The 14,963-nt window shown below is 45.0% G+C and overlaps 1 protein-coding gene across 1 annotated transcript in view; it reads left to right on the top strand.

Annotated features, from left to right (window-relative positions):
- INPP5A (inositol polyphosphate-5-phosphatase A) overlaps window positions 1-14,963 on the top strand; it is a gene marked incomplete at its 5' end in the record, with an annotated part of 219,221 nt that overhangs the window by 123,053 nt on the left and 81,205 nt on the right. The window contains 2 exons of the mRNA XM_080621714.1: window positions 3,482-3,534; window positions 9,343-9,462. Coding sequence (XP_080477840.1) covers window positions 3,482-3,534; window positions 9,343-9,462 — 173 coding nt within the window. The remainder of the gene's footprint in view (window positions 1-3,481; window positions 3,535-9,342; window positions 9,463-14,963) is intronic.

Here is a 14,963-nt window from a genome sequence, read left to right as displayed (position 1 = left end):
GGTGGATGTAAAGTTGGCCAGCCAGCAGGCTCACAGGGTGGTGAACACAGCCCAGCTGGCAGCGAGTTGCTGGTGGTGCTCGTCATGGGTCTGTGCTGGGTTCTGTACTATTCCACACCTGTGTTAACAGTGTGGACACCAGGATAGAGTACACGCGCAGCTTCGTGGGGGGTGTCAAGCTGCGGGAGCAGTCAGTGTGCTGGGGCAGGGCTGCTGTTCAGAGGGACTTCAACAGGCTGCATAAATGGTCTGACGGGAGCCTCATGGAGTTCAGCAAAGATTAATGCCAAGCCTTGTCCCTGGAGATGGGATAACCTCATGTAGTGGTACAGGCTGGAGGTGACTACCCAGAAAACACAACAAGACCTAGACCTTGTTGGATAGCAATTTGAACATGAGCCAGCAGTCTACTTTGGTGGCAAAGGAGGCCAGCAGCACCTCAGCATGTGTTAGGTTCCAGGAAGAGACAACTTGAACTATCTGGCACTCTGAGGCCACATCACATCTCCAGTGTCTTCTTCTGGAGTCCCTGTACGAGACAGATGTGGGCTAACTGGAGCAAGCAATAGCAGAGGCACCTCTGGGGCTGGAGCACAGAATGTGGGAGGAGAAGCCAGACAGCCCATGTGTGCTGCCAGGAGAGGGGGAGATGGGCTGCTGGCTGCAGTAGCCAACTGATAGCTCTTGAGGGATGGGGCCTGGCAACTCTGGGTGATGAACAGGGGCAGGACAAGGGCAGCAGTCATCGGCTGCAGCAAGGGAAGGTGTCACTAGATCTGGAAAGAGATTTCACCATGGAAGTAAATGGCAGGAGAGGGGCCCAGATAGGTTGTGGAATCGCTGTCCTTAGAGATGCTCAAAGCTCAGCTGGATATGGCTCTAAGCAGCATGATCCAGTTGGCCCTGGTTTAACATTACATCTTTTGAAGTGCCTGCTGTGTTGCCAAAGAGGAGAATAGCAAATGAAAACTGACAGCTTGATTCAAGCCTTTATCTTAGGCTTCATCATAGGTTTGGACTGTGTGATTTTAAGTTCTATGTATTGTGCTCAGGTAATTAAAAGTTCACGATAGTTATTTTTAAGACTAAAATGACAGAGCTCCCCTTTTTTGATTGGGATTAGATTTGAGCCAGTTTTGAATGGTTTTAGCAGTGAACCTTTTTATTGTTCTGTTTTTGAATAAATGTGAGCTTTTTGGCAAATCTCAGCTTGTGGCTGTGCTGTCATGAGTGTCACAGAAACTGTGAACGGAAGAGACCGTATTGAATTATGGGATTTGTAGTTCAGCCATGAAAGCCAGCGAGCTGGGAGCTGTGGTGTGTCCACCCTCAGGCAGTGTTCAGCAGTGAGCAGAGTCACTGCTGGACTTACTGGGGAGGTTCTTTTTCAGTGTTGACACTAAAAATACTCCCAGTCAAGTAGATATTTGCTCACAGGCACCACAGGGGTTTTCTCACTACAGCTGCAGTTTAGGAAGAGTCAGCAGTTGTGCTCTCCTAAGACAAGTAAAAAGGATTTGTGTAGATTAGTTCCTTCTGAATGCAGCCATCAGCTGGATCTCAGAGGAGTGAACTGTTAGGATTTCCTCCCTGAATGCAACCTTCTTAGACTTAGGCCAATGTACTTGCTTCCAAAAGCCCACGTTATTAAAAGACTTAAGAACCTGTAGACACCAACAAACAACTGATGTTCTGTACTAAATATCTCAGAAACATCTATTTCCCCATATGTCCATCTGTGGTTACAGAACTGCTGCCGTCACGTCCCAGGAGATCGGGGGGGTGGAGGTGTAAACTTGAGTGTGCTCGAAAGAGAAGTCCCTTTACTCTGTAAAACCTTTCTCCATTTAGGAGGGGTTTTCTCCTTTTGTTTATGGGAAATCTTTACATTTGGCTGAACGTGTGTTTTGTTAATTTATTTTATTCCATAGAATCATTTAGGTTGGAAAAGAACTTTAAGGTCATTCTCTCTTAATGTATGTCCTGTGAGCTACTGAAAGCCAGCTCTAAGTAGAATCATAGGATCAGAGTAGCTGGGTTGGAAGGGACCTTGAAGCTCATCTAGCTCCAAGCCCCTGTGTCCAACCTGGCCTTGAGCACTGCCAGGGATGGGGCAGCCACAGCTTCTCTGGGCACCCTGTGCCAGTGCCTCAGCACCCTCCCAGGGAAGAGCTTCTGCCTAAGAGCTCATCTCAGTCTCCCCTCTGGCAGGTTAAAGCCATTCCCCTTGTCCAAAGCCCCTCTCCAGGTTTCTTGTAGGCCCCCTTTAGACACTGGAAGACTGTTATAAGGTTTCGCCTGAAACCTTGTCAGATCTTATCTTTACTGAGATATCAGTAAGTAGTTTTCACGTTCAAGCTTTCAAGAAGCTATTATTTATTCAGTAAATAAACACTTCAGAATCTTCATAAGCCATGTTTTGAGTGCAAGAACCCCAGTGGGAAAGGGGCCCTGATAAAGAAGAGGTGTTATGTCTGGTTGGTCTTGATGGTGGTTACCATGCTGGTGCCTGAAAAGGGAGGAGGTGAGTAACCATTCTGAAGGGTGCTGAGAAAACAGCCCATATAGGTGCTGTGAGGCACTTTACTACCCCAGCATGGCTGGGCCTGCACAGTGTGCATGGGGAGGTGGGTAAGTCCCTCGGGAGGGCCGTGCCTCAGGAGGGCGATACCCCTGAGCAGGGAGTGCTCCATTCCAGCTAGCACTTTATACGTGATGCATCTTTTGCTGCAGAATCACTGGCATCGTTCCTTAGGCATGTGTGGTGAGATATTCATTACCGGGGACATAAGCGTAGCCCCACATCCATTGTTAACCATGAATAAATAGGATGCAGAATCATGTCTTTTTGTGGGAGGTTGTAATTCATGGCAGTGGCTTAGGAGTGGTGCTGGAAAAATCCTTTTTCTGTATCATAAGTGCCATACATTGGCACGAGCTGATTTGTGGCTTGCTCGCGACCGTTGCAGTTTTGATAAATGTAATGTTTTACCATTATTTAAATTCCCCTTAACTTTTATAGAAATATTGGGTGGGTTGGCTCAGCAGGAGAAATGGCTCTCTAGCGCATCTCATTCATTTTGATTTGATGTAAATCTCTGCTGACACTTTACAATCCATGTAAAATCACAAAGAAGCCAAGACAGTTGTGCATAGGCAGGAAGAATTTGCTGGTTTAGGCTGAGCATAACTATGGTTGTAAAGCTTTCCTAATTGGCTATCTTTCACCTACAAACAACTACCAGGGCTTATATTCATTTTACTTGTAAGTCTGTAAGTGCTGCAGGACCAAGAATATAAAATCATTCCACGATTTAGAAGAGATGCAGTGTGTGTTTCATTGTACCTCGGTCTGTGTGTCGTGCACATTAGTTACAGGGTATGGATAACTTTGGTTTATTTTGTTCTCTGTGTAAGTGCATTCCACTTTTCTAGAAATCCTTTGCTTAAGGTGACTGATTCTTATTTGCTTATTTTTCAGTGCAAGTGGTCCAGAAAAGGTTTCATTCGAACAAGGTGGTGTATTACTGATTGGTAAGTTGCATCTTTAAGTTATTTCTGCTTAGGTGTATGTTATGTATGTTTTTGTTAACAGCCATTTCAGAGAGGTATTCATGTGTATAGATTGGCTTCCAAAACAGTTGCCTAGCTTTGTTATTTATTGAACATATCAACCTCAGTAAGTTGTGATGGTGCACAGCAAAAAGTGATGTTACTGTTCGCATGTATGTGCAGTGAGTGTGGGATAACTCAGGTCATAAGCAACCTCTCCATTAAACACGGTCAGAAACCTTGGTGTCTGTGGCCAGGGCCACAGGAGCCATCATGGAGCTAAAGCTCACACCTGACACAGCTGAGGCTCAGGTGTACACAGCCCTCACCTCCTGAGGAAGGAGATTGTTCTCCATGCACTCCTAAAGCCAGCACTTTAAGCCAAGTCCAGTTTCCACTGAAGTCAGTGGAGGGACACTACCTTTAGTGTGCAGCTTTTACAACCAGTTCCTGCTATGGTACTTTGAGTGAACAGAGCTTTTAATTTGTCGTATTCAGGTTGGGATTCACATTTTGAAGTCAAGGCATGGTCCTGCTCAGTGTGAGGTTCCTTAGTGTCATCCTAAGGTAGAACGAAGCAGCTGGCAGCCCAGTGCAGAGTGGGATGGAGAGAGAGCAGGCAGCAGCACACCCCTTGTCTGTATGTTATAGTCACCTAAATATATGTGAACGTTCAACATCCTTCACTTCCTCCTGTGGTCGTTTCACTTCTTAGAATCCTAAGTTTGATTTGGAGGCCTGATGAGCGTTCACACGGGCTGCCTGCTGAGTGCTGAGCAGTGCTCTTGCTGCTTTGCATTGGCATCTGTATTAGGTTAAGCAAACAGCTTGTGAGAAATGAACAAGCAGCAGGTTTCCTCCCTTTGCAGACTCATGACCCACAGACAGGCAGCTCTGGGAGAACATAGGTTCCTGATAACCTTTCCAGATCCCTGTGACATGGCGTGTGATTCCAGCAGCAGAGGTAGAATCATAGAATAGTTAAGGTTGGAAAGGACCTTAAGATCATCTAGTTCCAGCCCCCCTGCCATGGGCAGGGACACCTCACACTAAACCGTGCCACCCAAGGCCTCATCCAACCTGGCCTTGAACACCGCCAACAATGGAGCATTCAAAACCTCCCTGGACAACCCATTCCAGTGCCTCACCACCCTTACAGTAAAGAATTTCTTCCTTATATCCAATCTAAACTTTCCCTGTTTAAGTTTGAACCCATTACCCCTTGTCCTGTCACTACAGTCCCTGATGAATAGTCCCTCCCCAGCATCGTTGTAGGCCCCCTTCAGATACTGGACGGCTGCTCTGAGGTCTCCATGCAGCCTTCTCTTCTCCAGGCTGAACAGCCCCAACTTTCTCAGCCTGTCTTCATATGGGAGGTGCTCCAGTCCCCTGATCATCCTCGTGGCCTCCTCTGGACTTGTTCCAACAGTTCCATGTCCTTTTTATGTTGAGGACACCAGAACTGCACACAATACTGCAAGTGAGGTCTCACGAGAGCAGAGTAGAGGGGCAGGATCACCTCCTTCAACCTGCTGGTCACGCTCCTTTTGATGCGGCCCAGGATACAGTTGGCTTTCTGAGCTGCGAGTGCACACTGCAGCCGGCTCATGTTCATTTTCTCATCAACCAACACCCCCAAGTCCTTCTCTTGCAGGGCTGCTCTGAATCTCTTCTCTGCCCAACCTGTAGCTGTGCCTGGGATTGCTCCGACCCAGGTGTAGGACCTTGCACTTGGCATGGTTAAACTTCATAAGGTTGGCATCAGCCCACCTCACAAGTGTGTCAAGGTCCCTCTGGATGGCATCCCTTCCCTCCGGTGTATCAACAGAACCACACAGCTTGGTGTCATCGGCAAACTGATCTGCAGAAGTGGGCATTTAGGACCAGTTGCTAATTTGGCCTTTGCTCCTATACCATGACTTTTCCAGGCCCTGTCTCTCCTGTCCTCTTGGATTCCCTCTTTGCAGAAAAATAAGGTTATGAATTTATTTGTAGGCCTTTTCAAGAAAAAGCAGCTCTTAGAGATAGATGTAAAGGAAATGTTCTCTTGCAGGTTGATATTACAAATGATAGTTCTTGGAAGGAGAGTGTAGTTGGCTGTTCTGATCAGATACTGTACTATGCTTATGGTTCCTAAGGGCACATTGGGAGGTAGGAGCAAGGAGGCTCCCAGCTCTTTCTGTGAGCTGTGTGTGGTAGTTCTGCATCTGGAGTAGTCTGTGGTTGTGATCCACATGATCCAATGACATCTCAGATGTTCCTAGGGAGAAGTGAAAGGGGCAAGTTACTGTGAACCATTTCTGGTGAAGGAAAGTGAAATATTATGGCAAATGCAGAGGGCTGGAAAATACACCTGCTCCGGGTGTAAGTGCACTGTGTCTGTGTGGTATGGTGAGGGCTCAAACCCCGCCTGTGCATGTGCACATCTGCAAAGTTCTGGCCATTTTCATACTCCTGACTTGTGATTGATACATTTCTACATGCTGACAGTTAATAAAAATGCAGGCAGGAGAGAATGCTCCTGTGTGAACCCTTGAAGGGGCTGTGAATTTCCCTGCACATCATCACAGAGTGTACCTGTGCCAAACCCAGAGAGCTTCCAACAGCCCCAAAAAGTGACCTTAAAAGATTTTGGAGAACAGTCGCCTGTCCTCCTCTGTGTTTCAGTGACCTGAGTCCCTCTGTGCATCCAGATTTGTAACCTCATTATTCTTCATTAGCTTATCTTTAGCGTGGATGAAGAACTGAAGAATCTTGGGGCACTCAGAGATTTCATTTTAAGAAAAAGTGAGAGTGCTACATAACCACGTGCACTTCATTTTGCCTTTGTTTTCAGTGTCTTGAATATAAGGGGTGGCATTTATTTCTATTCCAGTAGTTCTTAGCGTTACGTGTTAATAGGTGCATGGTAGTGCCCTGAATGCATTATGGTCTTCAATATTACTTACATATATAGTTTATATTTGGTAGGGGGGTGGACTAAAGAATACATTTATAAATGTAGGTATGGCACCACCCTGGAAATGTTGGCAAGTACATCAGAAGCCAGAATCAGCAGTCAAAATTGGTTTGATATTTTAAGGGAAGCAGGATTGCAAGCTTATAGTCAGGGAAGTGCAAAGCATTGCAGTTTGAGAGGAGAATTCAAATGCACAAACACACTATTGAGAGTAACTGACTCATAGTGTATAACCTGTAGAATAGGATCAAGGGAGGAGCTGTAGAATATGGCTCATGATTATGTTACTGAGTTGAGAATGGTGGGAGTGTTTCAGTAAGAGCTGGAAAGAGCCTCCTCTGCAGGCTGGCTGCTGGCTGTCTCCGCGGCAGAAAGGGCAGGAGGAAATCGGTGTCATTACTTGTCAAGACAAGTGGTATCATGAAAGTTTGAATGTAAGGACAGGGAAGTTGTAGGTGGAAGGTAACACGGTGCCTGGAAGAGCAGCTCTTGGCTGACATGTGTTGCTTTGGCCATCAGCGCTGCTTCCAGAAATGTCAGACAGGAAAACCAAGAACCCGCTCAGGGCAGCTGACATGGCTCCTTTGCCCATGGAGCATGCCTGTGCTGCCAAGGGCACGAACAGAACTGAAGCATGCTTGGGCAGAGAGCTTTAAACCAGCCCAGTATGACCACCCCTGTGTCCTGCCTAAAAATGTCACTGAGACTGGACTTGGTCAGTACTGTGGCACTTTCATTTTGCCTCTATTCTTCCCATAATGTCTTTTCTCATTTAAGTGCAAGCAACTTTCATAGAATCACAGAACCCCAGCCTGGTTTGTATTGGAAGGGACCTTAAAGCTCCTCCAGCTGCAGCCCCTGCCACGGGCAGGGACACCTTCCACTAGAGCAGCTTGCTCCAAGCCCCTGTGTCCAACCTGGCCTTGAACACTGCCAGGGATGGGGCAGCCACAGCTTCTCTGGGCACCCTGTGCCAGCGCCTCAGCACCCTCACAGGGAAGAGCTTCTGCCTTAGATCTAACCCAAACTTCCCCTGTTTGAAAGAAGTTTAAAGATATCCATTTATATGCAAGACATTTTTTACCCTTGTCAGTCCAACACTAGTGTAATAATTATTATCAGTGTTCATGGAATCTACCAAAAATATATTTATTGAAACAGTAACCACAATTGTGCCCTCAAAGTCAAGTGCAGCAACTTTTATAACACATAGCAGTATTATGCATGTGGGAGCTGATGGGGATCCCACTTTCTGCAAGTGCTCAGAGACCTCCTTTCCAAAATACAGTGTTGTCGATGCTGTTCCCTAAGTATCCCTTTTGGAGGTTCAGTCCCTCAAGACAGGAATTGCTGCATGCACTGGTTGGTTTGAGGGGTTTTTATTAGGTGGATGTGGTGTCTCTAGGTGAAAAGAACATTCCGTGTTTCTAGTTCCATTGTGACTCGCCATGTCCCATCACCAGAAGATGCAGAGCAGGTCTGCAGGACACAAGAAGCCAGGTATAAAGCAGAATACCAGTTTGGCCATAACAACTGCACAGGTTTCTGTTTGCCACTCGGATGTGCCCTGTCTTCCAGCAGTGGGAAACCAGAGCTCAAAGGACAGTTTGCCTTCCAAGTAACTCCCAGCCAGCGAGAGGTGACATCTCTGTTGTGATTAGCACAAGTGACAAAGGGAAACTCCTCTGTCTGGGCATGTTTATAGCAGAAAATAGAATCATAGAATAGTTAGGGTCGGAAAGGACCTTAAGATCATCTAGTTCCAGCCCCCCTGCCATGGGCAGGGACACCCCACACTAAACCATGTCACCCAAGGCCTCATCCAACCTGGCCTTGAACACCGCCAAGGATGGAGCACTCACAACCTCCCTGAGCAACCCATTCCAGTGCCTCACCACCCTTACAGTAAAGAATTTCTTCCTTATATCCAGTCTAAACTTCCCCTGTGTAAGTTTTAACCCATTACCCCTTGTCCTGTCACTACAGTCCCTGATGAATAGTCCCTCCCCAGCATCCTTGTAGGCCCCCTTCAGATACTGGACGGCTGCTATTGCAGCAGATATATATGCTAGAAAATTCCGTCTACATGAAGGTTTTCTGCCACAGAGAAAAGCAGTACTGTGATTTAGAACAGGAAGTGATTTAAGGTACAAGAATACATTTGCATACAGGTTCTTTGTAAGGCCAGCAGCACTAATAGTGTTAAAAATACTCCTACTAGCCAAAATCAGCCAAGTGCTGTGCAAGCCCTGCAAATGCCAGTCCTTTTGCCATGGGACTTACGCACTGATAGTGAATATATGTTAGGATGTAGTTATAGATACCTATCACAGTGGGAAAACTGTGGACACATGGTGATCATAAGAAGACCTGCTCGAGGGGATCCAGAGGACAGATGAGGAGTTGCAGTGCTGATTTAGCCTTTAATGTCAGTAAAATACTCCTGTCAATAGCTTTTCATTGTGTTTCTTGCAAAGCCACAGTTCTTCTGTATAAACTTGAAGTTGTTTGTTTGCACGTTCAGTTTTGTTTTGCACATCTCTAGTGAGGGCACTGCTTGATTTCTGCCACCTGACAAACAGCTTTTCCTTTTCATGTGATGCATGTTTCAGTAAAAGCCTCAATGCAGTCGTCCCCGTCAATGAGCTGCTCTAAGTTTGATGATAGTGTGTGATGATTTCCTGATGAAGAGAGCTTGATTTTATACCATCCATGTGAGGAAATACATGAGAGCGAATACCGTGTGTGTTATGTTGAATGCTTTGCTGATGCAACAAATAGTTTCTTTCTTTTATCCTGAATCATTTTATTTTTTTCCTTTTTTGTCATAGTGCCTTTGACTTGGTAAACATTCATCTTTTCCATGATGCTTCCAATTTAATTGCTTGGGAAACAAGCCCATCGGTTTACTCAGGAATACGGCATAAGGCTCTTGGCTATGTACTTGATAGGTATGTATTAGCCTTTACTAGCCTCTTTCAAACTTCTCTGTTCATAAGCAGCATATAAAAGATGTTTTAAAAGGCACACACAGAAATGTAGAGAGGTTTATGCTGTGAACTGGAAATGGTCACTTCTGATGGGAGTTTTCTAGATGATGCTAATTACAGATCAGTTTATGCCTCTTAGTTTGTTAAGCTAAATTACTGAGACTGGAGAATCAATCTGAAGTCACCAGAACTTGTAGAGTAGAAAGCAGGTTTGGTTTTTAAATGTGTTGGTTAGATGAGCTGCTCTATAGTCTGCGTGGAATCTCATAACACTGCCATCAAAGTATGTTTTCAGTTACAGAATAAGAGACTAAAGCCTGTTGGAAGGGACCTCTGGAAGTCTCTTTTTGATCCTCCTGCTCAGAGCAGGGCTGGCTTCAGCATCGCATCAGGTTGTTCCAGGTTTACCCAGCCGAGCTTGGAAAAGCTCCACACACGGTGACCTGTAGTGTCTCTGGGCCACTCATTCCTGGGTTTGGCTGCCCTCATCATGGAGCGTTTTCTCCCTGATATGCAGACAGGATTTCCCATTGCCCTCAACTTTTGGCACTGTCACTGGGAAGAGTCTGGCTCTGTCTTTTCTGAAACTACCAAATAGATGAAGCCAGCAAGAGAATGCTGCTGGAGCCTTCTCTTCTGTAATCTGAGCAAATCCAGCTCTTCCACTCTCTCCTCATAAACCAGGAGCTCCCCTCCAGCACTAAACCCTGTGCTGTTCATATCTCAGGCCTAGCTGAGTGCAGTAGGCAGCTAATCTTTTTCAAGCAGCAGCACAGCATTTGTGTGCAGTCATCACTGTTATTAATAACATCTGTTACAGAGCTGATTCATCTGGTGGGTGGTACCACACAGGGGATAGTCCCCAAAACACCCAACAATTTACAGCTGCCCTCATTAGCAGTTATAAAGCTTTTGCTTGAGCAAAAAAGTGTGATTTCTGCATGGGTGCACATGCTTTGGCAAAGTGAACAGGCATTTATTTCTCTAGAGGTACTGCTTGACTGCATGAGAAATAGAGCTGGGAAGCGTGTCCTCAAAGCAGCCATGGCAAACACTGTAGATTTTAACTGGAAGAGGCTCTGAAATATGCAATGGGCTATAAATACTTTTCAGTTACTTTCTGTCCAAAGTCCTATTTCTTTCTTTATCTTCTTTAAGGCAGATACTTCAGCAGGGGAGGCTGCTTTCCCCACTGTGTGAAGAAATGCTTTTCCTGTGCACCCCAGCAGAGGGCTGAGTAAGAATTTCTCAAAAATAGGCTTTTATTTTCACTTGGGGGGGGGTGATACAAGGATGAAGAGGAAAAATCCAGTGTGTCTGCTCTTGTATGGCTTGTAAAACCTGTTCAAAGCATCAGAAACCACTGGGGGCACTTGGGAGGTTTGCAGGCTGGTAGGATGTGGTGGTCTATGAAAGATAGCTCTAAAGGTCTTTATAAAAAGGGGACAGACACAGTAAGATCGAGATCTGCTCTCCGTGCAGTTTGAGAGCCAGGTTTTCGGGTTCTGTCACACACAGCATGGGGGAGGCCTCGTTTTATCTCACTTTAACTTGGTTGCATTGGTCTCCTCTACTTTTCCTCTGCTTTGCATGAGGAGCTGTAGCAAACCTGTGTAAAGCTCCCACATTATTTACTGCACACTTGTGTACAGCTTGCACAGTGCTTCAGGAGCTGGTGTTGGCTCTGGACCCCCCACGATGCCAGGGCAAGGGTAAGGTAGCAGGACGGTGGTATTCGTGTCAGCTCTGGGTCAGAGATGTCAGGATGGTCTATCATTAAAATGTGACACTGCCAAAACCTGCCCCAGCTCCCCTGTCCTCGGGGCTCCAGTTGCACAACGCTCCTGTGAGCTGGCATTCAGTGCAATTGTGCATTGGGAGGGAGCAGCCAGCCGCAGATCCGGACCTCCGCAGCGCGGTGATGGGCTGCCTGCCACAAAAGGGGAGTTCTGTAAGAGCAGTGAATAATGGGAACCCCCTTTCATCGGCAGCGCTAACCTTTTGGCAGCCACCAGCAAACTCTATTCTGATCCCCTGATTGGGGAGGACAATACACTGGAGCTTGCTCTGAATGAATGCTGCCACCAACAGTGTCCCCATTCAGAGGGTTTTGGGAACCATCTTTGACCATTGTCTGCCATCACCCCTTCAGACAGTAGGAAAAGGGAAAGTGAGAGCATCTATAGGGGGAAAGTACTTCTTTTCTTGGCTTTAATCTCTCTTTAAAGCTTCATAGATCTACATTTCCAGCTGAGCTACTGGAACTCTATGCAGTGTCAGATAAATACAGAAGAGAGAGGTTTCAAGCTGAGCTTTTAAATCCCCTTATCTGCATGAACTAATAATGCAGATTTAGTGCTGTTAAAAACAGAGACTGATAAGTCTTTTCCTTTAAAGCCTTTAAACTTCTAAAGAGCATTTAACAGCAATGCAGTTCAAGCCCAGTGAACAATACTGAGAAGGAAAACAGTTTAATGAGCTAAACCTTCACTGAATGAAGCAGAAACACCTTCTCACAGTTGGTTTGGGTCACTGTGAGAGCAAGGGAAAGCACAGTCCTGCTCCCCTTTCATCTTCATAAACATGAGTTTAGAGCAGCCTGGTAATGTATGGTAAAAGCCATCACAGGAGTTTGGAACACAAATAGAAAAGAGTTTGCAAACAAAGCTCAAATGAGTTAGTTTCACTGTTGAACTGACCAAGGAAGTTGATTTCCCCAAAGTTATTGTAACTCCGAGGTTTTAACACAGGAGCTGTGCAGCATCCCTGAGTGACAAGTGGATAATTTCAGTTTGTCACTGAAAGTTCTCTCCTGAGGGTTTTATAATGTTAAAAATGAGTTACAGAGTGAGAAGATTACATGCAGCTGGCTGGTGTGCACTGCGCCAGACTGGTTTCAGCATTTGCCATTGAACAAGTGTGAAGAAAATGTTTTGTTGGATAGATGCTTTAAAGAGTAAGAGAGCTGGAATTACACTGGTGAAGCAAATGCTTGTGTATTTACAAACACATACACAGTGTGTATGTGCAGAACTGGTGTGTGTGAGGAGTCTTGCTCAATGCTAATATAAACCAAAAGTTAATTCCCAGAAGTCAGTTACGTTGTTCCAGATAGGCATAGGTACAGCCACAGCTGAACTTGCTTTACAAATGAGAATAAGAACACCTGCTTTATGTTTTGTGGGGCAAAAAAAAATCTTCCAGGCCCGATTTGGTTAATTCCCACCTACAGTTATCCCTGTTTCCATAATACTTGGAAATTAATACTTATTGCAAAAAATAATACTTAGTATTTTCTAAAGTCGGAGGGTTTAAGCTATACACAAGGAAATGTCATTTACATTTTACTTTAGTCTTTCTTGACCTGCTGTAATTGATGCTTGTGCATATGTCATATCAATTAATCATATTGGCCTATTGGTCATGTCCTTTAGACCCTTACTGGGGAAAAGTGTCCCCTGAATTAGTGGCCTGGCCAGGGACTGAGCTGAAGCCGTAGCCCGGGGTCCCTTAAAAGTATGAGGAGCGCGTTTGCGAAGGGCAGGACGTGAGATGTGAGCCTGATCCAGCGGGCCCTGCTGTGCAGCCATTTAAACTTCCTGAAATTATCTGGAGCATTCAGATCCATAAAATGAATGTGGTTTTTTTTTCAAGAAAGTGACAGTGCTCTTCTGTTTCCCTATTGAAATGTTCCCTGGCCTAGTTCAACAGAAACATTTTTACATTACAACTGTGAAATCTTGGCATAAAGCTCCCCTTTGTGCCCTTCATTATTTTCTCACAAATATAGTCCATTGTCACATAGCTGAAGTTAATTTGATCAACATTGGGACATTTAACTTTTATGTCCGGTCAAAGGAGCTGTTTCATGCTCGTTTTGGGTATTCAAAAGAAATGATTGCCAGAAAAATAATGTTACTATTAACAATTCAGAGCAATTAGTTTCCCAGGGAGAGGCGATGTGATGCACCGGCTCCACACAACTATTCTTTGTCATTTTATGGATGCTCATCAGTCAACTGTCACATCTTCTCAAAGACCCCTCCAATCTAAATGTTTCTCTTTGGGCTTTTCCCAGAACTAGCAGCTGAATGAGCAAAAGAAAAGCCACTTAGTTTCTAGGCAAAGGAAAACTTCACTCCAAAGATCTGGGTCATTTGAGAAGATCCTCAGAGCAGCTCCTTTGGGGGCATTTTATTTTTGGTACTTTATTTTTTGCACCAGTGGCTTTAACTCCAATCATGCGCCTTGGAACGGTTAGAGGAATTTCTGTGTATTTAGATAGAATGCACAAATAAACCTTCCACCCAGATGTCTGCTAACAAAGTTTTAAAACCCAAGACCACATTCCAAAAGACAGCTTTTCATTAAACACCCTGAGGCTCATCTCATTCATATTCACTACCCCCCCCCCCAAACTAAGGTTAAGTGCTCTCAAAATTAGCCTGTTTGTATAATATGCTCTTTAAAGAGTAAATCCAGCAAAATTGTCTTGTTACTCTCAACGTGTCAAATACAGCCACAGACACTTTTTCCTTTGCTTTGTGTTCTTCTCCTGGCTCGAGCTTCTGCATGTCTGGTGCAGTTGTTCCAGACTCCACACCTGTGTCCTTTGGTCACAAACACATTCTGAATTTGAGTTAGGTGTATTTTTAGCAGAAAAGTCATTTTGTACTCATTTGCATTGTAGCAGAAAATACATGGTTATAATGTTAAGGACACATGGAATGATGATTTCTGACAGTCGCAGTCAGTAATTTTGCCCTTATTCTGTGGTTTTCAGCATTTGGGCCTTTTTTATTATTTCTTTTTCTTTTTGGCATTAATTAATAACTAAACAGGTGATTACTACATTTGCAGCATTTAATATTCAAATTTTAAATTAAAGACCTTGTTTTTTTTCTCTCATGATAACAAGAAATCTGTGTAAGAGGTAACAGGTTTGGAAGCAACGGCTGAAAAGTCAGCAGTCCAAAATCCAGGACCTTTAAGAACTTGCAGGTGTCACACAGAAAGGTGTCACTTAGAAGACAGTGTGGCTACACGAAGTCACTCCTCACATTGCCAATGGGCATAGAACTGTGGCTCCTCCAAGAGAACTGGTGACATAAAAGCTCTGCAGGTTCCCGAGGGGTTTCCAGCAGTTGTCAGAAAGCAAGCTCATGGCCCTGCATTGTGGGTGGTGATGAGGGATCCTGAGTCTGCCAGGAGCTGGGAATGCTTTTGGCAGTACTGAACCTCCTCCTCATCCTTCATTAGGGTTTTACTCATCCCTACCTTCTTTCCAGAAATAGCTTGTCCTGGAGCTGCTTCAGTTGGCTCCCGTGTCGTTCAGGTAGAACATGACTGGTGTAACTACAGCCTGGATTGGGTGTACTGTAAAAATTACCACTCCTGGAAGAATTTGTGTAATCAGAGACAACTGAATGAAAGAGAGAATTCCTCTTGAAAAAGAAATGGCT

Source organism: Psittacula echo (assembly GCF_963264785.1).
Source record: "Psittacula echo genome assembly, chromosome: 6".
Classification (NCBI taxonomy): Eukaryota; Metazoa; Chordata; class Aves; order Psittaciformes; family Psittacidae; genus Psittacula; species Psittacula echo.
This window is presented reverse-complemented; position numbering and strand designations above follow the sequence as displayed.